The following is a 24,080-nucleotide window of genomic DNA, read 5'->3' as shown; positions in this document are numbered from 1 at the left end:
ATAAACCTAAAAAAAAACTTATATAAACTTTTATAAACTGAAAAGCAACAATAAAAGGCACACTACAGTACTGCAGTACTGAACAGAGCTACAGTGCACTTGGAGGACTACAGTGATCAAACCCTAATCCTGTCCTAATGCAAGGAATTACCCACAAATCAACTGCTTCAGTAAACTTCAGCTAACTGAAACACTAACTTACTAAGTTTTGGATTTATTCATGAATCAGATCAGAGCTAAATTTCCAAATTATGTTAAAAATATAAGACAAGAGGGAAGAGCAGGAAGAGTCAGTAATCAACATGATTTTTTTTCTAAATAAAGAGAATTCAAACTGTGGTACAGTAGAGTTAGCTCTGAAATAAATCCTCAGAAACAATAAAATGATACTATACTCTGCAAAGGGCAGATCACCTTCTCCCATCCACCCCTGAAAAAGAACCTATCCTTCTGTATATCTCTGCTAAGGACATACCAAGTAGGGGAGTTTTCCTCCCCTCTCTCTGTCATCCCAAAAGGCTTCCTCCTTGTCTGGAGGTTGAACAAATACATCTGCACAGGGTCTGACCAACATGAAATTCCCTAAGTTCCCCAAGTTGTTAGCCTACAACTCACTCAAGATTCTACACTACACAGGACTGCAGTCAATCTTGGAAGATTGTACTGTTTCCTAGTTTTCACTACAGCAAACTTCCTAGGCTTTATTAATAGTAATTAATTGCTACATTTCCAAAATACTTTCTACAAAACAAAGAGCATAAAACAGAAAATTAGAAGTCCAGGCATTTTTTATTTTAAGATTTCCAACTGCATCCACATCTGAATGAAGAACTGAAATCACAACTAACTTAAGAATTAAATATGCCACAGCCTCATTCAACATTGCATACTAATACTAACGGCTCCAAATGACTGACAGGGCCACAGCAGACAGTAACCTTGCTAATAAGTCCAGACATCTCTGCTCACCAATGAGAGCCTTCATTTTGACTAATAGCTGAGGAACTCTGTATGCTTCACAGTCTGTTCTAGCTCTGGAATGGTGGTGTAATTAAGAACAACTCTTTATGTGCCTAAATCAATAATCTCTTCTAGAAAGTATTAAAAATTAGACTCATGATGGTATAACTATTTCTGGTTATCCAGGAACTGGATCTGGACAACGCTCTGATTGCAGAGATACTAATGAATGCATTAGATGACCAAAGCACAAGTACTACTGTCCTGCAAAGCTAATAGCATGTGTTTAACTAGTTTCTACCCCTACAGGGTCAGCACTCCAACACACTCTCAGGTTCTGAGGTTTATTTCATCAAAAATACTCTGACAGAAGAAAACAAAAACACCTCCCAGAAAAAACAACATACTAGCCCAGGCTTCAAATATCTATGTCACTCTTTCCTGGAACTAGTGTCCCTCCTACTGTGGTAGTACTGGTAGTAGTATAGCAGTATTTCCGAAGCAGTGTCCCTCCCCCAGCAACCTCACTCATGTTTTCCATCACACAAAAGCAATCTAATTGTCCCTGGAGCTCTGCTGGGCCCTGGTATGTCTACAGCCACATTTACAAGACTCTACACCTGAGAAAATCAACCCAACTGTGCACACACAGAGCTCAACATAACCACAAAAGGTAACTCACATTTCACTGCTAGCCCACTTGATAAAAATACAAGATCCTACTCACAAGGACAGTCTTTTGAGAATGAAAACAAACAAAAAAATCTTACCATTACACTTTCATCTGGATCAGGCACAGAATCAAGTAATTCATCAAGTTCTTCCCCAATAATTATATCTCCATCTCCATAATCTAAACATGGTTCTGACATAGAGAAAGAAACATTTCCTCCATTTGCCAGCACTGCAGATGGCAAAGAAACCTTTTCCACTTGAAGAGGCATAATAGAAGGTAAAGATGGTACAGGTGCTGATGACACTTTAGACACTTCAAAGTTTGTTGAAGAAGTAGGTGAAACCATCTCTTGCTTCTGGTCAGATAAATCTGAAACAGTTAAGATGGGAATGACTGGAACTTTTGTTCAAAGATGTAAAAATACCTTGGATAACTTTTACCCTGAGGGGTGAGGGAGTGGAGAAACATGAAGAATGTTTAAGCAAAGCCACATTAAATATTGCTAGCTTCCATTAACTTCCAGTTCACGTGTACCTGTATCTCAAGTGTTTATATATTACTCAAACTAAAAAAGAAGAAAAGTTACAGACCTGATACTCCACTAAATCTCTGGCATATTCTCCCCTTCCTATTTTTCCAACTTAAAGAGAACAGTATGAGACAATGCTATAGGAGCAGTTACAATCATATCAAGTTGAAGAGACTGAAAGGAAATTTGCTTAGGCACTTAAATATGTAGTTTTAGAGATAAACAGATCAGAGTTTTTACCACAGATCCTTCAAATGACAAGATGAATTTTCTCAACAAATACAACATACATATATAGTGCACCTAGCTTCCTAGGTTGTAACACAAGACTCACCTAACTCAATATCTTCTACAGAAGAATTCTGTAAGTGAGAAAAAAAAATACCTCTCAGCACTTTTCATAAGAGCAATTAAAAATCTTCAAATAAATATTCAGATTAAGAATTTAAGTCCTCACACTTAGATTTCATAAAATCTTAAATTTGTGAAGTATAACAGAATTTAGATGATTTTTTTTAGATAAAGCATCTATTTGCAGACTGAAATCAACTCACAGGGTCACTAAAAATCTGCAACCAACCACTCTAAGGAATGAAAAAAGTCTAAACAAGACCTTAAATGAGCTGTTCCTATATTTCGTCATTCATTTACAACTAAATTGTCTACCCTCCCATGAAAAAAGTCTGTAAGATGAGCTCCTCTTCATTACTGCTGCTCAGACACAGTACAAACAGCAAGATAAATGCAAGTTCAGCTGCTAATAAGGGTTGTATTTGGACAAATGCATAAATCTAAAGCAATTTAATGGCAGTACGCTTCACTTTGATAACTGTCAACAAAGTGAAATAAATAAATAAATCAGCATATTAACTATGCCCTTGCCTCAAGGCATTAAAAGCAAATATATTCATTGCACTGGATTTAATGATTTAGCTAACGTTTATTCTACAAAGCTAATGTGCATCCTAGTCTGCCTTACATATACAGCAAAACTGAACACAAAGATCAACAGAACCCTAAAGACCAAATTAACAGCATCTTACATAAAATGTCAGTTGCACCATTTTCACTTCATCATCGTGAAATTATGAAACGATTATTCCCTGCACTCTAAAGTCAGCTTGCACTTTGAGCATGTAAAACCTTACCTGAGTTGATACGTCGCTAGAAACTGAATTGGAGGAGGGTGGCTGCAATGAGAAGATGCCTTCATTAAATACAAAGCGGTTATTAAGACAGGGAAACCTCAATGTTAAAATAAAAATCTTACCTTTGCTCTTACATATGCTTTCCTTATTTTTAACCCTAGTTTTTGAGCTAGTTCCTGGGTAAGCTTAATCACACTTTCATCCTAAAAGACATAAATAAATTTTCATAGTTTACATGTATTGTCATCTAGTCAAGATATCTGTTCACATCTCAGTCTGTATTCTGCAGTATTCCTACATGCAGGATGTCTCTTAATGCAGCTTTATTCTTTCACAAATGTATGCAAGCTAATGCTGAAAAATACTACTACCTTCAAGCAAAACTTCCAAAATATCTGGAATTCAAGGAAGAAGAAAAAAAAAAAAAAAGCCAGAAAATAGACAGAATCCTTCTCTTCCATTTAACTGATTTTAAAATAATGTAAAGATTTTTCCAAAACCAGAGAAATGGGATTTTTTGTGGGTGGGTATTTTTTGTTTGGTCATCTGGGGAGGGTGTTTGTTCTTTGAGTGGATGGGGGGTGTGTTTTGTTTTTATACAAATTGAGAGCCACATTTCCGATTACCATAATGTCAGCTACTACATAACACTACTGAATATGTAATGGCAACTCCGTATGTTGGCAGTAATTGCATCATACAATTAGAAACGTTGAGTTAAAAGCCTGTTCATATTTCACTCTGTCCTATAGTTATAATAATGATTCAGTTAAATAATTTTAAGATTTAGCTTCCAGAGTGTGTCCTACAGCTAGGAAAGGCTATTTATAAAGCTTATATTAAGGCGTATTAACTTGAAGTGAAAACATTCAGATCTAGAGGTGCAAAGTGAAAATCCAAAGTACAATATTACACATTCAGATAAACCACTTATGTCTTTGGAAACACAACTGAAACCAACTCTAAATCAAGATGCAAGCCTATGCTCAACAGTTTGTCTAGCTGTAATTTTGATAAAATATTCTGTTCTGTGATCAGTCTATCTTAAGCAAAGCATGTAAAGTTTTCATCAGCATTTTAGTTCAAATCTGAAATGCGTTTCTGAAGTGAAATCTCTGTATCCTCTTTATTCACTGCATTTTAGTTTGCATTACAAAGGTCTCAGAAAGCCAAATTAGATTAATTTTGGATGAAATTAAATTGAAGGTGCTGTAGGAGTGTTCTTGAAAAAAATAAAACAAACCCCAAAACCCCCCAGAAATGAAACCAAAACACACTCCAGAAAAAACCTAAACAAAATCACCATGGGATCCTCAGGACCAGCATTTCAGTTTACAGATCCTCTCCTATTATACCACATGCTGCTTGCTAATATAGATATAGCCTAAGAGTAGAGGTGCATAGCAAGCTATTCAGATGAGGACAATGCACAGTTAAGAATGTTACTAGATGCTTGGAAACCTAAAATACAGTTTTCAAAAAAATCAGTATTGTACATTATAATTAGATGGGGCTGTTCTCTTTAGGTTGTAAATACATCTCTGACTTCAGAGAATTTAAAACTATTAATTCAGTGGTTCCAGTGTTTATTTCAAAAGTTTTTGGCACTTGACCCCCACTGTAGAGTGACTATTTCTTTTGCTGAAAGTTAACATAACAAACTGAGCTTGGGGATGATAATCTCTGCTATCAGTCTTCACTTCCATAACAAGAAATAATTCTTAGAAGAATAAAAAATATTGCATTAAAAAAGAAAAAAAACCTTCAATGGTCTTGATGTAAATATTTGTTTTCTGTATTAAATATTTACAAACAATCATAAATATATAATTTACCTACCTGTGGCACAGCAAGAGAACATTTTGCTACAGCATCATAAGCCTTCTTGTACCTTCCCAGTTCATTCAAAGCTTTTGCTTTCCTATAGAGAGCTCTGAAATTGTTTTCATTCAATCTTAATGCGATTTCACAGTCTTCTAGAACTTTTTCATGCAATCCCTATGAGGAGGGGGAAAAAAAAGTAATAAGGCATTAATCAGAACTTTATAATCAAAACACCAAATTGAAACTATTAGATAAAGGTAGTGAAACACTGTAAAATATGCACCAACATAAAGCTACTGAAACACTGTAAACTATGCAGCAAGGCCACTCACACTGCATGTGTAAGTTTTGCTAAACCAACAACTTACGCAATTAAAAACAAGCAGGGATGTCATTCATGTAAAATCCAGTGACATTTACGAAGAGAATTCAGCTCTTTCATAAGAAGCATCTTATTCCACAGAGAAAGCAGTAAACTCGGGTGCAATCAGTAGTACAAACGGATAAAAACACTGGTCCACCAACTTCCAAGGCTAGTATGACTCCTTTATATTAATATTTTAGTATTAGTAACCAAAAATATCTCAAGGATTATACTTGTAAAAGGAAGATATTAAAGAATATGGCAAAATGATGATTTGAAACATGCCATTTCTCAACCCAACACCAAAAACTTCCTATGTCTTCATACTCTGTCAGCACACTGTTCTACAGAAATCATACGGTTTAAACAAAAGCTTACCATATTTGAAAAGCATGCTATCCTGTTCACATGCAGCTTCTCCAAAATGTCATCAGAAACATGGATTTCTTCAGAATTAGCATAATCAGCTATGTTTATAGCTTCTGTATAGTGACTCAGTGATCCTCTCCAATCACCTTCTCGATATGCATCATTCCCCTCATTAAAAAGATTTCTAACAAGCCCTTGTATAAATAACTAGAACAAAGAAAAGAAACACCCATCAGCAGCAGTTTTGTTGTTTATCTTTCATGTTTCCAAACACATTTTTAAATAGAAAATTTATACTGCTGGCTTCAGGGAATCAAAATGAAATGCCAAACTTTTGTCTATGTCAGTATTTTTCTTCTGACATTTGTCCAAGACAATTTCTAATATTCAACACCCCAATACAAGCAAATAAGAGAACAGCTGAACTACTGATAACAGAATTACTTTGTATAATTAAGAAAAAACATATATGTTCCATACATTCTTTTAGCAAGTAGCAGCCATAGCAACTGGCAGACCACTAGTATATAAAGGTTGCAAATTAAATGCTTTTCTTAATGTAAAATGTGCAAGATTGCATTTTTATCTAATATGTTCTCAAATCCAATGAAACCACCTACCATTGAATAAAAATGCTAAGAAGATGAGTCGGAGCATATAAGTGAAAAATTATGCAAAATAACAACATGTACAGAAACAAAATATGCTTTTAAGATTTATGTGACTGAGGTCCTTTTATCTCACTTTTGCTCTGCTACCTGAAATTTTTCTCAGAATAGCATATTGCTTTATCCAATGAATGCCCCAAATTCATCTCTAACATCAACAGAGTTAATCTGAACTGTTATAGAAGTGAATTATAGGCATCAAATATCTGAACACTTGTATCACAATGTAAGTAGTCCTCCTGTTCCAATATTGGGACACTGTAATTTACCATTCATACTATATCATTACTTAAATGATTAAACCCAAGCACAAATAAAATAAGATAGGCCCACATTAAAAACTCTTCTGGAAATGGAAAAGTAATTTCGTTACCTCATATTGTTCTTGTGTCCCCGGATAGGGCAAAGTAGATCTAGTAAAAAGAAATTAAGAGTGTCACATACATTTCTTAACAGACTACCACATTGGAGAATACTGGTTCTTACTAAAAAAAAACCTCACTTGCCACAACAGGCAAATCTTTCAATACTGTCTACTGCCTGTCCTGAAAAAGGAGACAGTGCTGTAGATTAGTTTTGATTAAAGAACTGTGTTTTCTTATTACTGGTAACTTATTTTCATTTAAAGTCACATAGCCAGCCTTAACTCTGCTGTTAAAAATGTATTAATATTTTGAATGCTCTAAAACCTCAATTTAAAAACAATTTCCTTTCTCCCCTACACTGTAGAGAAACAGATTACAGGAGGAGAACTGCAATCTTCTTGTAAGTATTTTCAAGTGACAGATTATCTGTCAAAAGAACACATCAATTTTAATTAAGGCATACCAGTGATACTACAGGAATTTTAGGAGCTCTTTTGTAGGACAAAAAACAGATTTTCCCTAGCACAGAACAGAGATATTTACTTTAACTTTCCAGGAAGAAAAACAGGAACCCTCTACCTTACCATATTTGAAAATCTGTTTCAAAATGATTTGTAAAAGGGCAGGTTTCTTTTACCTTGGATTTTCTTCTTGTTTTGGATTAATATTTTTTTTTAAGAATGCCTTACATGAGCAGTGAATTAGTGTGAAATTTTGCAGTGATTTTAAGCTATCCTGGACCGTTTTAAGAAGAATCTGGCATAGACAAATGAAAATTAGCTATTAAGATAATTTTTCATTAGGTTAACTTTTAGCTCCAGTGTGGAAACATTTATGTAGTTGTGAAAAACCCATCCCTTTCAGTAGCAACCTAGTCTTATGTGTAGCTGTCCAGAAGTATAAGGTGGATTTTCAGGCTATCAACATTTTCCACCCACCAGAAAAATTCAGTGCTGGTATTTCTCAAAGGCAGACAAGGAATGCCCTCCCACTTTCAATCTGCTCTCTTTTAGAACAACTAGGGTTTCTGTCTTTTCTTCGGGACTGCTCCCCATTTCTATATTAGAGTTAGCAAACATTCTGAGGAGAAACACAGGTCCTCCTCTTTCTCCTTCCTCCACTGGTAACACATTAAAAGGACTTTCCTAGAACTATCTATCATATGTATATATGTGTATAAGCGTAAAAGAATAAAACCACAAAATCATACTCTATAAATTGGAGTCCCTTCTTAATGTCCTGTTGTCTAGTGCTTCTCTCTTCTGACACATTGGACATGTTATCCTGAACATCCACTTTTTGGATACGCCACTCCTCAAAAAAAAAAAAAAGAAAGATAAATGGCTGTTAATATATAGCAGTTTGCATTTGGACCAGAAAGATCCAACCTCACATCAACAGTAAGTCCATCATGCAAAACTTAGCAACAGCACTGAATACCAACATAGGTAGAAGCCCCAGGTCAGAACCAAAACCTCCTTTGTCAGTGCCCAGTTACACAACACTTCTACAGAAAGCATTTATTCCAATTTCTACTTTACCTTTAGGTTTCCACTTACTTACTTTCGATGATGCAGAGTCACATCAGTGAAACTGAACCACATTACAAGTGCAGATTGCATGGATTACTGCTAAACCAACCTAAGGTTCCACACTGTCCCCATTTTAATAGCTTTACACTTCTTTTGTTTGCTGAAGTAGAAATAAACTCAAGAACCCGGTATGTTTATTAATAAAATCCAAAGAAAACTACCATTAAGTCTCATTCTAGACTCTCTCATCATCACCCAACCACTAAGGTGTAACCAGAAATAAAACGCTACTGCTTTAATAACGTCTACCAATTGCTGGTAGTTTCCAAGGTGAAAACCTTGGAAACTACCAGCAGCAAAGGCTACATACTACATTTGAAAAAATTATCAACTTGACATTTCCATTCAGTTTAAGTAGCCTGAATCAGTGATTTTATTTTTTTTTTCTTTTCCTTTATGTCTTTCACTTGCTGGACTTACAAATACCCAGGGTAAACAGGCTAAACCCATCTGTATAACCTTCAAGATAATGCTGTTAAGTCTGGTTTCACAGCTGCACAGTTGTGACTAATTGCAGTGTAAGAACAGAACTTTTTTACAACAAAGATCAGTAAGACAAAGTTTTCTCCTACAAACACTGAAATTTAGAAAAAGGCTTTTAGCTTAAGGAAATACATTTTTTTCTGAAAATTATGTCTTGTAGGAATTTATAGTTGGCTTTTTTTTTTTTTTTTTTTAAAAAAAAGGACTACATGCAGTATATTCCTGTTAGTCTAAAAATAGCCAGCATTTTGTGCCAGGTTACAATTTCACATCAATGATGGAAGAATGAAAACGAAGTAAACCAAAAACCAAAATAACCCCCAACAAACTCAACAAAATCCCAACTGAGAACGGCAGCTGGTTGGAGAAGATACCCTGCTTTCTCCAAATGACCTGGAATAATGAAAAAATCTCATGAGCTTTCAGATCTAATATTTGCAAACCTTTCCAAAACACCTTAAACGACCATATGAAGCCTACACCATTTAAAGTGATAGAGGTAGTCCTATGGTAGCACATTCCTAAAATGGGCATTAGAAACCGAGTAATTTTCCTCAGGTCACTAAGCAAATTAATGGAAGTACTCCAAGGTCTCCATTTCACCTCACTTCCTACCAAGACATCTAGTATCAACAAGTTCTGAAAAAGTAAAAGTAAAAATCAGTCTGTAGATAAATAAATCAGACTGCATCATGGGCAGCTACAATAGCTCACTACCAGGAATTGTTCAGATACTGCTTGTTTAGGTATATAAACAGCACTCGCTAATCTATTCTCCAAAAGGAAATAACCATGAACACCTTTTGTAAATGTTTTTCAGTTCCACAAGTTAGTAATACATACTGCGCTTTTGGCATACATATGAAAGACTTATAAATGTTTTAATGTGTAACAGCAGCATATCTATGAAGAAATCTAAATATAAATGGCAAATTTATTTGGTATCTGAGTACTTTTTATTTACATGTTCATGATTCACATTTTAAGAATTCAAAGAATAAGAAATTTTCACACTAGCCAAAGACAGCAGCAATATCAGCATATGCTTTCCCATCAAAATAGCAACCTATGTAAAACATGCTTTAGTCCCCTGAATTAAAAACTGACAAAGTAATACCTTGCCAACACAAGAGTCTTGCATACATCAAGATCTGGGCAAGTGTTAAGATCAGGTTTACTAATTTTAAGCAAGCCCAATACTCCACACCAACAACTTGAAAACAGATGAAAAATACCCAACACAGTAGCAACTATATTTATCACCTCTAGTATAAATATTAAGGAATAACTGATATATTGAAACTGGAGGATTTGCAGATCCTATTTCTCCATAACAATGAAATCAGTGGAAACATTACAGACTCGCATCACAGATAAAAGAATAGCTAGCAAGTGATGAACATATGTGAGTGGTGTAATTTATTACTCAAAGCAGTTTTCTATTTTTTTCCTACTTACTCATTTGCACCCATAAAATGTTCAGGCAAAAATTATCTTTCCTCAACATACTCTGACAGTCACATTGCCCCAACATTTGATGATTTTTTCAGAGATAATTTTTTCAGATAGCACCTCTAACAGCATCTCTCCCATACAAATTATCCTTAGATCCTCTTCAGCAACCAGGAACACATTAAACTCAGTTATTATACAAGGCAGACAATCACATCTTGATTTTTAATGCCATTCGCTTTTAAAGTGTAAAAAGACCCACCTATTTAGCAACAGCTTTTCTCCTCCATCTGCAGGGGCAGAATTTAAAACAAATATACATATGTGCATACATTTAAAAAGTTAAAATTTTGCTTTGATGCTTGTAATAATTACTAAAAGAGCAAAACCTATACTGTTGTTTCACTCTGCGCAATTCACTGAAAGAGGGAATGGGAAAGGAAGGGAAAGGAAATAGTTTGGGATCTGAAAAAGTAAAAAAGCAGACTAATGTGTCAGTAATTAAGGTCATGGGCAGAACTGACTGTTGCACTCCTGAGGCATTCAAGCTAAGTTTTAAAGGACATGAGCAATATTTATCATATGCCTAGCACCATCTTTCAAGCAGAAGGGCTTTGAAAACAACAACTGCTAGATTATCTGCAAAGCAGAACGGATCTTTGGAATACAAGTCAACAAATTCATACAGAACGCAGATAATTTGAGTTTTTCCATAGAATGTATATAGGCCTTGGTTATCCACAGAATCCACAGAATCCCAAGGGTTGGAAGGGACCTAAAAAGATCATCTAGTCCAACCCCCCTGCAAGAGCAGGGTAACCTACAGTACATCACACAGGAACTTGTCCAGGCGGGCCTTGAATATCTCCAGTGTAGGAGACTCCACAACCCCCCTGGGCAGCCTGTTCCAGTGCTCTGTCACTCTTACAGTAAAGAAGTTCTTCCTGATGTTAACGTGGAACTTCCTATGTTATTCTGAGAAGGAAGGTCACACTCCTTAAAACTTTGGCCTAGTCTTTCCATTTCTGAATTGCAAATCCAGGCAGCGAGTATTTACAGTTTGCTAGGCACACAAGTTCCCTCAACTGAAAACTCAGTCCCAACGGACAGGGAACTGGGCAGGACTGATCCTTTCTTCTGCTGCATATAGTTGTGCAGACAGCTTAGGCAGGGACGAATGGAGAATAGAGGAAAATTCATTAATGTTATCTGGGGATGAGAACTGCTAGCACTGGGAATTACTGAGCTTCATCTGACCAAGTAATTCTGTTATTGCTCATTACTGACATAAATGGCTTCAGCTATTACAAATACTTCAAATAAGCATTCTTTGCACCTTCAGGCTTAAATGCTGCAAACAACTGGATGTCAGTGGTCCTTGCTACACTTCCTTCTCCACAGAACCAAAACTTAAAAACTAAGTGCAGTGTGTAGACACATTCTTTTAAGATACAGAGGCATATCCCCTTGCCATACATCACTGAGTTCACTATTAATACGATTACTGAGTTACAGGAATCTCAAATTAGATCTTGAATGGTACAAAGCACACTGAAAATGTTATCGTGATTGATGCTGATAGATCTCTGCCAGCCTCAGCGATTCAGCTGAATTAGGAACCTTGGGGCTGGTATGAATCTAGTGAAGATCACAATGAGCACAGAGATCCCTTATGTATTCTAGCATCAGCCTTCTCCCCCTCTTCATGACAGTCAGGAGAGAAGGCAACAAGCTCAAAATATAGTATCAATTCTGTCAAAAATTAACCCATCATCTACAGCATCATATGTCAAAACTTTGACCAGCAATCAGAAATTGTGAATCCAGACGCCCGTCTGTAAAATGAAAACAAAAACAGTTCACCAGTGTTTCCACATGCCAAAACTGTACCCCAGAAAACGACGTTACACCCTGGGTGCTAGAATAATGGGAATACTGCAAAAAGAGCAGGGAAGACTGAAACAGAACAGGAGCTAATATAAAAGGCAGACAGCATAAAACCCTTCTGCCTATATGAAATGAAAGCTCATCTGTCCTGGGTTCAGCTGTAAGAGTTATTTTTTCTCCTTAGTAGCTGGTGCAGTGCTGTGCTTTTGACTTTAGCCTGAGAACAATGCTGGTAACACACCAGTGCTTTTAGCTGTTGCTAAGTAATATTTACTCTGATTAAGGACTTTTCAGTCTCATGCTTTGAAAGTGAGGAGGGGCACGGAAAGCCAGGAGGAAGCACAGACAGGACACCTGACCCAAACTAGCCAAAGGGGTATTCCATACCACAGCACATCATGCCTAGTATATAAACTAGGAGGAATCACCCGGAAGGCTCATACCGCTGCTCAGGTCGGCCTGAGTATCAGTCAGTGGATGGTGAGTAATTGTATTGTGCATCACTTGTGTTTATTGTTTTCTTTTCCCCTTCCCCTTTTATATTATCTCCCCTTGTTATTTCCCTTATCATTATTATTATTGGTGGCAGCAGCAGTGGTTTGTGTTATACCTTAGTTACTGGACTGCTCTTATCTCAACCCGTGGGAATTACATTCTTTCTATTCTCCTCCCCATTCCCTCAGGAGTGGGGGGAGAAAAGGGGGTGGCGGGGGGGGGTGAGCCAGCGGCTGCGTAGTTCTGAGTGACCGGCTGAGCTTAAACCACGACACTGTCTCTGCTGCTACCTCCTGCTCTGGTAAGAGCAGCAACAAGTATAATGTGCTCAGGCACCTGGATCCAAACAGCTCTCCGTATACGTATGGTTCGCACCCAGGGGCACAGGACAGCAGACCCTGACCTCAGCAGAGACAAATGAGAACAGGAGACAGTGCCCGTGCAGCTATACCCCAACTGCTTCCTAGAGAGGAGTCACTGACCAAACCAGCTCCAGCCCAGCCAAGAATCAAACTGGACATCGAGCACCTACCCAACACAGAACAAGCCAGACCTAGGCAGGTATCTCAAAGCAGTTTTATTGCCCACCCTAACCTCCCCGACAGTTTAAATGAATAATTGCAGATAATAAACTACAGTGCAGATTATATCATGCTTTACAGAGACTATAAACTGCTCAACAAGACTTGGACTGGCATCAAGATGAGGAAGGGAAAATAGAAATCTTAATACAAAGCCTTTTTAGAAATATCTCCCTCAGACAGCAAAACCACAAAACATTCCATGTGCCTGCTCGTGCATCACTGGGACGTTACATGAGGCATTTAAAACATGCAACACACTCCGGGAAACAGGGAAAGCAGCACATGACACGTTTCAACCGTTTCAATTCTTCTGCTTAATCTAATACTTCTGGACACAACCACACAATTCAGTCAGCTGAAATAAATCACTTAACACAGACATAACTCGGTTTCGATTCTTATTTTTGTAAAGAGAAACAAACTTGACTGCTGTCAAAATTAAACACCTAAATAAAACAAATGAAAGAGAATACACAGCAACAGTTTAACAACTCTTCATCTCACATTCTTTATTTATCATAACTGTTTAGTTGCATCTCCTCCCACCTGTTCCCTACCCACAAAATAATGAAATACTGTTCAAGGTTTGCTTTCTATTTTCATGGCTTTCCTACATTTTATTTATTTTTTTTTTAATCCTTGAAAGAAACAGGAGAGAACAAAGACACTCTATAAAGTAGCTTCATTCCCTAGCAAATTAAGGAGGGTGGAAGACTCCGGTTTACAGTTCCCTTGGACATTTCATTTACAACAGACCCACAGTTTGAGCAGAATGAGCGTCGTAACAATAAATCCAGATTTATCAACAGAATTTACACCAGGATAAGCTTCGGTAATCGACTTTGATGACTGTAATTGACAATCTTGGGGTTGGTTTTTTGTTTGGTTTTTACTTCCCGCAATACAGTTATCACTCTGTTGCAACAACATCAGCGTTGCCTCACCGGGAACACTGTTTAACAGACAGCAGCAACGGAAAACGGCGTTGCTTTTCCCCTCAGCCGTACGAACGCGAGCACAAATAACAGCGCGCTCAGAACTACTGAAAAACTCGTCTCGGCCGAAGCGGCCGCGGCGGCTGCCCGGGAGGACGCGGGGAAGGGCCGGACACCGTCCCGCTGCGGGCCGCTGTCAGCGCTTCGCTCTCCACTTTCCCCAAGCCTCAGGGCTCGTTCCCGTCCCAGCGCAACAGGCGATTTCTTAAACCACCCGCTTTCCGGCAGAGCGGCCGCCGCCAGCCCGCCGGGCCCGGCCCCCGCCAGCGAACCGTGAGCCCCTCAGCGCCGCCGCCCGCGCCGCACCGGCCCCGGCCCACCCGCCACTGCCGCCTTTGTTCGCACCAACCGGCCCCTGATCGCCGCCGGAGAGCAATCCCCAGGGGCGCCCTCCTTCAGCGGAACAGCCAAGGGCCGCAGCCGGCCGCGCCCGCCGGAGAGCCGCCCCTCAGGCGGAGGGGCCCCACGGCGCGGGGGACCGGAGCGCGGCTCTCACACTCGCCAACGCCAACGCAAACGCAAGAACGCGCACACCCCCACGCAGCCGCGCGGCCCTACCTGCCCCTCAAGCCCGCGGGAGCGCAGCGCCGCGGAAGGCGGAGCCAGCGAGCCGGGAGAGCGGCAGCGGCACCAACAGCAGCCGCAGCGGTAACAGCGACAACACCTCCCCCGCCCCGCTCTCGGCAGCGCCACCGCCGCCCGCCCGCCCCGGAGCGCGCCCTCTGCCGCTGGGAGGCCGCGGGCATAGCCCGCACTCGATTGGCAGGCCTCCGGCGGCTCGGGGCTTTCCCGTTGTCCCTCCGCCCTTGTTTTGGAAACTGGCACTTCTGATTGGCAGCGGCTGTGCGAAGGGCTCGCTGCTAATTGGTTGGTTGGCTAGGGCCCGCTTGCTGTGCTCCGCCAGGCCTCGCCATAGCCCTGTGTGCGTCGCGCCGCTCACCTTCCGGCCCCCCGCTAGCTCTTCCGGCAGCGGCGTGACGCGGTAACCCGTTCGCGGCGTCCTATGGGAGACCCCGCGCCCAGTGATGTCACTGTCCCCTTGTCGCGCCGGCTTAAGGCGGATGGGCTGTGCTGGCGTCGTACCTCTCTTGCTGCTCTGCGTGCGCTCGGGGCGCCCGCCGCCTGAGGGGACGCGTGAGGTAACGGTGTCCGGTAACGGCCCTCGTCTGACTGGGGCAGGCCGCGGGACAGCCGGCGAGCGGCTGCTGCTTCTGGGGTGGGTCTGGGGCGCTGCTGCGCCTTCAGCCGCGTTGAAGCGAGCGCGGACCGAGCTGGCGGCTCTGAGAGTGTCCTTGCAGCTTCTGCCATTCCCGTGCATGGGAGTGAGCCGAGGTGTTCTCCGTCGTTCACCTGAGACGAGTATTTACGAACCCGGGGACGTGTTGTGTTGCAGACTCTGTGTTGGAGCTCAGAAAACACGGTTCATAAAATCATAGACTAAACCGGGTTGGAAAAGATTATCAAGCCCAACGGTTCCCCAGCACCGTTAAAGCCGCCGCTAAACCATGTCACTAAGGGCCTCGTCTACACGCTTTGTGAGCACTTCCGGGGACGGTGACTCCGCTACTGCCCTGAGCAGCCTGTTCCAATTCTGGTCGCCCTCTCAGTGAAGAAAATGTTCCCAATATCCAGTCTAAACCTCCCCTGCTGCAACTTGCGGCTCTTGTCTCAGGTTGTGAAACTTTTGCCGATAATAAACCAGGAGGGAGCGGGAGGCTTAAGGGATGTTGTTTGTCGTTCCTTCTCAGCAGCAGGGCTCTTTGGTGAAGGCAGGGCTCCTTCCCATCCTGCTGTGTGCTGTCAGGGCAGTGTGGTTGTGGGTATCCTGAATGCTCCCTCACATGCAAAGAGCTGGTCTGTGCCTCTCTTCTACTGCACAGAATTGACGTTCTAATGATACTGTGGTGGTTTTTTTTTTTTTCTGGTAGCATTAATGCTGCAGTGTCAGTAGCACAGCTGACTAGGCTCGTGTATGCATGGCCCCCACAAATAACGTGATAAAACCCAAACACTTGAGGCACTGATGTGGCTTGTATAAAGGTGGAACTGTATAAGGAAAAGCTTTACAAGTTTTAACAAACATAGTATACAAATTATACTGCCATTAACTGAGACTAAAGGAATACAGCCGATTATTAGTTTCATCAGGTGAAGTCATGTCAGTTCTTGAGACTAAGTGTGCCAATTTAATGGGAGCTGTCAGATGTTAAATAGTTAATGCTTAAGTCTATAGAATGAAATGCAAAAGTGTGGTAGGACTCAATGAAAAATCTGGCTTTTGCTTATTGCAGCAACAGTAAGCAAAAAAAGGGAGGTGAGAGAAACAAAAAGAGTTAAAAAAAAATGATGCATAGAACAAGAATTACACCCATAGATCATGAACTATGAAATGGACCATAAAAATGGTAAGAAGGTATATCCAATTCCAAATTACAATTGTTTGAACACCGAGCAGCTTAAGAAAGCAAGCAGTATGATCGTTCTCATCCAGAACAGCAAATCATTGCTGAGGTAAAATCGTGTGGCTGGTGGTAGCACAATGAAAATATTAATCCTAGCTGTTAATCCTTTTAATTTATAGGTATTACATAAATCATGTTGCTGATTTTTCTAAGCCTGCTGTTAGGATTGGCTGCACACTGTTCTCCTTTGGAGGATGGCTTGTTGAGGACTCCACTGATGGTTCAACTACTTTGGGCATGTTTCAGATGTAATTACAGACTGCAAACGTGAGCCTGAAAATTGCATCAGGTAAAGTTACATTACTAAAAATGTCTATACAAATACCCTACCTATCAAACACTTAGAAAGCAAAGTAAATTTTGTGTTAGAATAAAGAGGGTATTGAACAAATCGTTCAGGTGTTACAACAAATTGTACCTTATAAAGTAGCTTTAGTGGGAGCTGTAGAGTTGTGATTTCAATGAAAGGTATAAGGTGTGCAGAGTATCTTGAGAATGTGGCAAGCTGAATAATATGTCTGGCCCAGTAAGTTTTTGTCAAAGTAATTTATTTAGCTTTTATATAAATTAAATTGGAAGAGGCTAACAAGTAATCATCTTCCTTCCTTGTTTAAATTAATTACATGATATAATAATGAACTACTCAGAGGAAAAGGATAGTAGTTACACTTAAACCACTCTGAAGTACCTTGTTGTGAGTTAACTGATGAGAATCCTGTTACATAAACTCATTACCTTTCATTTTAAAATATTGTGGGTAGAAGCCTACATAAACTTACCCAATTATTTTTTTGACCATTTCAACTGCTGATTTACTTATACTGAGATGAAAAATGGAACTTCATTACTGCTGTGTGTGAGTTAGCTTAAAATATTCTTTAATGGGAATTTGGAGACATCATATTTCTGTACCAAAAAGGAATTACCCCTGCACGCTGCCTGAATATGGCTAAAGTCAGCTGGAAAACCTTGCGGTTGCTGTCTTGGAGAATTATCCTTCTGCCATCTTAAAAGCAGTTTTAAGGTGATGGATGCTCCATCCTTGACGGTGTTCAAGGCCAGGTTGGATGAAGCCTTGTGTGGGATAGTTTAGTGTGAGGTGTCCCTGCCGGCAGGGGGGTTGGAACTAGATGATCTTGAGGTCCTTTCCAACCCTAACTATTCTATGATTCTATGTTTCATCACTATTCTCACTAATGATCCTGAACAAACAAACTAGGTTAATTATTTGACACTCAATGTACTAGATGTAACTAGAAGTTATGGAGCTTTTCTGTGCTTTGGAGAACAAGAGGTGTTCTATGATAAACTTTAGCCACTGTGGTAGAATTGTCAATGAGAAACATATGTTTTGGTTGCTTTAATAAGACTGACCGAGAACCTAACTGAAGTTGTTATGCAGCACCTTAAGCGGCAGAAGTTGCAGTATTAAGTGTCCGGATGAAAACAGCGGAAACCAACATCATCTTATCTAACTAGGTGCTTACAGAGGACTAAAACTTACTATTTGTTAAGCACTGCAATTGTAATTGCACATGCTATCCTGTGGACAGCGCTAAACATTGGTATTGATGTCAACATTTGTAGAACAGGAAACTGATAGGCTAAAGAGGTGCTTGATGGCTGCTATTTCAACACCCTGTCTATGGCTATAGGTTTGTTGACTAAGCCTAGCCTAGGGGAAGATGGAAGCTTGGCATGAGCAACCTTTTCCCCTGTTAAGCAAATTGAACGTGAATTATTTTTAGGATTGTCACTGTTACTAAGTAATAGCTATGTTTTCCATCCTGATGTTTTTTACCATTGTATTGTGACTATCTATACATTTATTAGCTTCAGGTGAATGATAATAGTTGTGATTTTATAATGACTTTCTCTTCCTGTCTGAAATTTCCTAGGACAATAGAGTTTTTAACCCATTAATTATTCAAGGAAGTGTTTAAAGTGGAGAACTGAGTCCTGCATTCCAAGAACAGCCAAACTGCTCTCCAAGATGCAGTCACTGCAATATGACCTTGTTGCTCTCCAGTGGTTCATTTTATCTTCTAGGCTTGCTCTGTTTGTGTTTTTGTATTCAGCAAAGCTACAGCCTGAACAATGTAAAACTGTAGATTATGTTAAAAGTACTTACGAAGACAGAAGAAAATGCATATTCTCTCCTTTCCACTGCTTTACAAGTAGATGTGTTCTTGTTGTTAATCTTAAATTATAATACCTTAACATTTATGGTTGAGTAATTTTTTGAGTTAATTTTTGTGAATTTCCTCGTTTAAATAAAGTGATCTTTTGAGCTGGGGAAGAATTGTTACTGACAGAAAATGGAAAGTACAGCATTTACGCAGGTGCCTTTTTAAAAAACATGGCCAGCTTTTGAAACATTTTTTTCCACAATGAGCTTGTAAAACAAAACAAGCAAAGGGACTTCTCTTGAACTCGAAAAAAATAATTTGCAGAGGAAACAAAACAAAACCAGCTGATTTTTATAATTCAAATATTATAAAGTAAATTGCTTTGGAACCCATGTTAATTACATGCTCATGGATCAGGACAATTGCATAGCTGGGAATGATAGTGGAAGACAGGTTTTTTCAGTGTATTCCTTTATCTGCAGCATCTGAAGTCCTTATCATGCAACACTTTCTGACATGACATTAGGATTACAGTTCACTGGAATTCCTGACATAAATAGATTATTTATGTCTAGAAATAATCCCAGGAATGTATTCCCTTCAAACCTGGAGTTTGCTGCTTTTTTTTTTTTTTTTTTAATTTGGATCAAGTCGCTGATTTTTTCCCAAACTCAGAATTCTATCCTTTATGTGTGTGTGTGTGTGTGTGTGTGTGTGTGTGTATGATGACATAGCTCTCTTTCCTTAAACAGTGGTTGTGGAATATAACTACATATGGAATATATGATTATTCCAACTCCACATATATTTTGGGAAGCAAAAAAAAAAATACCAAACTCCCTGAAAAATTAAACAGAACATTTAAAAAAATATATCTAATATCTGTATGAACAGTTTTAGTTGGATGTGAATCTATGTTTTAGCTACTACCCAAGGAAACAGTCAACAGCAAAGAGTGTATGGATAAGTTCTATATAAGTATTCTTCACCAAGATAGAGCTTTATACAAAACTAAGGTATGAAACCCAGAACTCCTTTGAGGAAAGCATGCTCAGGAGTGCTGACCTGAATTAAGTTAAGTCATGTTATATGAATATGAAGAAGAGAAATCTGCAGAATTAAACTGAATTAAATTAGATTATGAACGATTACATACAATTCCCTTCTAAAGACAAGTGACAGGACCAAAATAGTGCTCTCTATTTTAAATAATCACGTGTAGATTAAATATAGTTTAATGAAATCCATTCAAAAAGTCACTGTGCAGTTGGTGGGGTTTTTGCTTGTTTTTCTGGGGTCTCACACTATTACTGTATTTTCTGCCATTACTTGACATCTCTCTTTTGCTTAGGATAGCCAGAGGTGAGCATTGCTGTGAATAAAACAGGAAGACCTTTTGCACATTTTTGTAGCTGGCCTGCATATGCAGGAGGATTTTCACCAAAGGTATTGCCAGTATTAGGTTTTGGTTTGCCAATACGGGGCTTTTTTGTTGGTAGTGGTGGATTCTACATATCTCCGCAACAAAACATTGAGTATTGCATGCAAATTAGGCTCTCTAACAAGACAAGTTAAACTGTAACTTTTATGGCATGAGCCTGAGACTAGCTATAAAGATTAGGAAACTGCTTAGCATTTTTCTTGCTTGTTGGAACATAGCTGGAAATTGTTTAAGCTAGTGAAATACTTACAGGGTTTTGCATAGGAGTTAATGTAGAAATCTATCAATCATAACCTTTACATTAAAAAATGAGTATACAATAAAGAATATCTTGATTTTGTTTCAATGTCTCAGTCCTAATTTGAGGCAAAAGTTAAGTCGGTAAAGAGTCATTCCGTGATGCCTAGACGTCACTTGGGGATTGTTTTACCAAATCCAAGATGAATTCTACCTTCCACAGCAGACGAGTCAGCATCCGGTAGACCAGCAGAGGGCATAAGCCCCATTCTGGTGCGTCCTAGGGGTGCTGGCCAGTTTGTCGGAGCTGAATCCTGGCCGGTAGCAACAAACTTAAGTCTGACCTGAATCCACAAAAAGTAGGAAGTTAATTATTTTAGGTTGAAAGGTTCAACGTTAGAAAGGACTTCTTGAATTTTTTTTTTCTTTTTTCATGTCAAGCTGTTTCAATATTTTAGCACACAGAAAACAAATGTATTATTGTTGGAGAGAGTCCAGAGGAGGCCACGAAGATGCTCCAAAGGCTAGAGCACCTCTGCTCTGGGGACAGACTGAGAGAGCTGGGCTTGTTCAGCCTGGAGAAGAGAAGGCTCTGGGGAGACCTTGGAGCAGCTTCCAGCGCCTAAAGGGGCTATAAGAAATCTGGAGAGGGACTTTTTACAAGGGCATATAGGGATAGCACAGGGGTAATGGCTTTAAACTGACAGAGGGGAGACTGAGATGAGCTCTTAGGCAGAAGTTCTTCCCCGTGAGGGTGCTGAGTCACTGGCACAGGTTGCCGAGAGAAGCTGTGGCTGCCCCATCCCTGGCAGTGTTCAAGGCCAGGTTGGATGAGGCTTGGAGCATCCTGGTCTAGTGGAAGGTGTCCCTGCCTGTGGCAGGGGGGTGGAACTGGATGAACTTTAAGGTCCCTTCCAACCCAAACCAGTCTGTGATTCTATGATTATGATTCTATGATTACGTGTGGCTAGTTGAAATTTGTTACTACCAGCCACTATCATGAGCATTAGCTTCAAGCCTCTGAATAGCCTCAGAGGATAATCATGAGTAAAATATATGGCAGTGTGCCAAAGTTATGGATGACTGGTGTAATGAGGATGTGAGCAGAAAAGAACCATTTTTTAAAATGGGTGACCTGTTAGAGATCTGTTAGCCAAAAATAAAGTGCCACTCTCTGCTTTCAACATTCTCTTAAGAGCAGTAAGGGTTAGAATGGTCAGTTGGGAGATGGATCTAGGGTTTGGGCTTTTTTTCTCCTAGCTAGCTTTTTCCTAAGTTATCTAAGTTACCTCCCAGTATGCTTGGAAACAAATCAAAATGCATCACCTTGCTTTGGCAGTGGAAAGAAAAAAGATGTGCTTGTCAGGCTGTCAATGGTTTAGTCTGTCTCTTGATATTGTCACATTTCAATAGGAGGAGTGGCAAAATTGGAACCATGTGGTGCCATACCTGCAAGTGCCTCTAGAGTGACTACTCAAACTCACTCTTCAAACACTGTCCCAAAAATGCAGCAGTTAAATTTTTAATCATTACAATCAAGGTACTTAGCTAAGATACCCTTCTGAAGTGTTAGCTGCCCAAATTATGTAAAAATATGCAAATAGAATTTGTAGCTGGGCTAGAAAATTCAAGATTCATTTGCACAGCCATGCAGAAAGCTTTGAAAATGTGATTTAAAAATTAAATAGAAGATGTAGGACATTTTTTAGTAATTCAGATGAGAAACACTAAAGAGTAAATAAATTTGAGTGACTGATACAAATAAAAGTTCTGCTCTGTAAGCTTAACTTCCATTTTTGAGCTGACTGAGCCTTGACACTGCATACCCCTAAGATCTATCAATCTTTTAAGGTGTTTTACCATTTTCTTAAGGGAGTCACATTTGCAGAATTTCTTACAATCAGACAAATGTATCTGTCTGGACACAAAGGCTGTTATTTCATTATGAACCATAATATACATTGCTTCAATTCTTAATTTAATGGTATCTGATCTATTCCAGGTGATGGTAGGTAATTTTGGCCAGGGTAATGAGCAGTCAGAAGTTCTGTGGGCAGTTCTTACAGCACCTCACTTCATATCCAATGAGCTAAGCAAGGACACTTCCTGAGAGTGCAGAACATATCCTGAAAATGAGATACTGATTTATACATATCAAGATGCTTCAGGGCTTCAAGGAAAGCACATCATGAAGGTACTCATTTGTCAACTCTCTTCTTTGAGAGAAGCTTTTAATTCTTAACACTGTTAGTCTTTACAGTTTCCCTAAAGAAAAGAGTATCAGATTTTTTCCCTTTAGAAGTACTCTTTTCCTATGCCCATTTAATTTATTGGATTATTTTATTCTATTTGATTTTCTCTATCTGTTGTCTTATTTGTACATTATAAACACATTGGAGATTAAGATGAAGAAAATTACACCTATTATCTGACCTATTTGCTAATATAATCTTTATATCACTATTGGAACTAGCTAACCCATTATCATGAGCTTCAGCTGTTTACATCAGGTCTTAATTTTGTCATTTTCTTTTCTGTAACTATGGCTGCACTGATGAATTTAACGATATAAGGTGTGACTGGTACTGCCTTGGAAGACAGAGAATGTCACTGCATCCACTGTTAGCATGAATCTCAGGAAGTGTTTTACTTGACATACAATGTTTGTTGTAGCTGTACTTTACAGAAGTACGTTTTTGTTAGATACAATATCTTGATTTTTCAACTCAGTAGTCCTGTCTTTATTTGCTTGTCTTTGTGTTTAGAGGTTAACTAGAACAGACTTTTAATGCTGAAGAATTCTAGTGTAACTGAAAAGATGGAATATAGGTAAAGTTAATTATCTCTTTTTCATCACAGGTTATATATGAGGTTTAAATCTGTCCATAAAGAAGATGGAGAGGGGAAAACTGGTTTATAATCCAATTCATTTAAAGAATGGTGCTTTAGCAAATAACATGGGCAGATGTGAGGAATACCTGTCCTGTCTTATTTTACCCCAAAGGAATCCAAGTCACATATAGAGTCTGAGACAACACTATAAAAAGCACAGTACATAGCTTACTTCTGAGCCAGACTAAAATGCTAACACTTTGCGAGATGAATTGCTCGAAGCAGGAGTCAGTTCTCTGAAGAAAGTTTTGCAAGAGACCTTTGCATAAACAAGCAGGGATCAAGCCATATTTCTCTTTTTGCAGTCAGGTATCCTAATCACAAGATAGAGTGTCACTGGTGCATGGTTATTCCTCTCTCGCTTGAGTAAGAGACACTAATTCTTTTCACAATTTCAGCAAAAGGAGTAGAAGCAGTAGTTGCTTACAAACCTCTTTAAGCTGACAATTAGATTATCCTTTTAGTAGGAATGCAAAGTAAGTTAAATATCTTCAAAGCCTCTAAACTGCAGCTCTTCTATCCTGAAAG

General features: G+C 39.2%; 1 protein-coding gene and 1 long non-coding RNA gene across 5 annotated transcripts in view; one reads left to right on the top strand and one right to left on the bottom strand.

The window, feature by feature from the left end:
* ZC3H7A (zinc finger CCCH-type containing 7A) overlaps nt 1-15,108 on the bottom strand; it is a 30,122-nt gene extending 15,014 nt beyond the window's left edge. Inside the window, exons 1-9 of one of the 2 annotated variants that reach the window (XM_065683796.1) lie at nt 14,950-15,108; nt 8,114-8,217; nt 6,912-6,951; nt 5,880-6,077; nt 5,153-5,311; nt 3,436-3,516; nt 3,314-3,355; nt 2,500-2,527; nt 1,731-2,005 (exon numbers count right to left, since the gene is read on the bottom strand). In XM_065683796.1, the coding sequence (XP_065539868.1) occupies nt 1,731-2,005; nt 2,500-2,527; nt 3,314-3,355; nt 3,436-3,516; nt 5,153-5,311; nt 5,880-6,077; nt 6,912-6,951; nt 8,114-8,181 (891 nt within the window). In that variant the 5' untranslated portion in view covers nt 8,182-8,217; nt 14,950-15,108. The remainder of the gene's footprint in view (nt 1-1,730; nt 2,006-2,499; nt 2,528-3,313; nt 3,356-3,435; nt 3,517-5,152; nt 5,312-5,879; nt 6,078-6,911; nt 6,952-8,113; nt 8,218-14,949) is intronic. The other variant, XM_065683797.1, reaches the window with a different exon arrangement.
* A 272-nt stretch (nt 15,109-15,380) lies between these two features.
* The window catches only part of LOC136016517 (uncharacterized), a 19,368-nt gene continuing 10,668 nt past the window's right edge, over nt 15,381-24,080 (top strand). The window contains exons 1-3 of one of the 3 annotated variants that reach the window (XR_010613618.1): nt 15,381-16,063; nt 17,007-17,142; nt 18,752-22,854. This is a non-coding gene — a long non-coding RNA (uncharacterized LOC136016517). Of the gene's footprint in view, nt 16,064-16,972; nt 17,143-18,751; nt 22,855-24,080 lie in introns of all 3 variants that reach the window. The other 2 variants (XR_010613616.1, XR_010613617.1) reach the window with 2 other exon arrangements.

Source organism: Lathamus discolor, chromosome 6 (genome assembly GCF_037157495.1).
Source record: "Lathamus discolor isolate bLatDis1 chromosome 6, bLatDis1.hap1, whole genome shotgun sequence".
Classification (NCBI taxonomy): Eukaryota; Metazoa; Chordata; class Aves; order Psittaciformes; family Psittacidae; genus Lathamus; species Lathamus discolor.
This window is presented reverse-complemented; position numbering and strand designations above follow the sequence as displayed.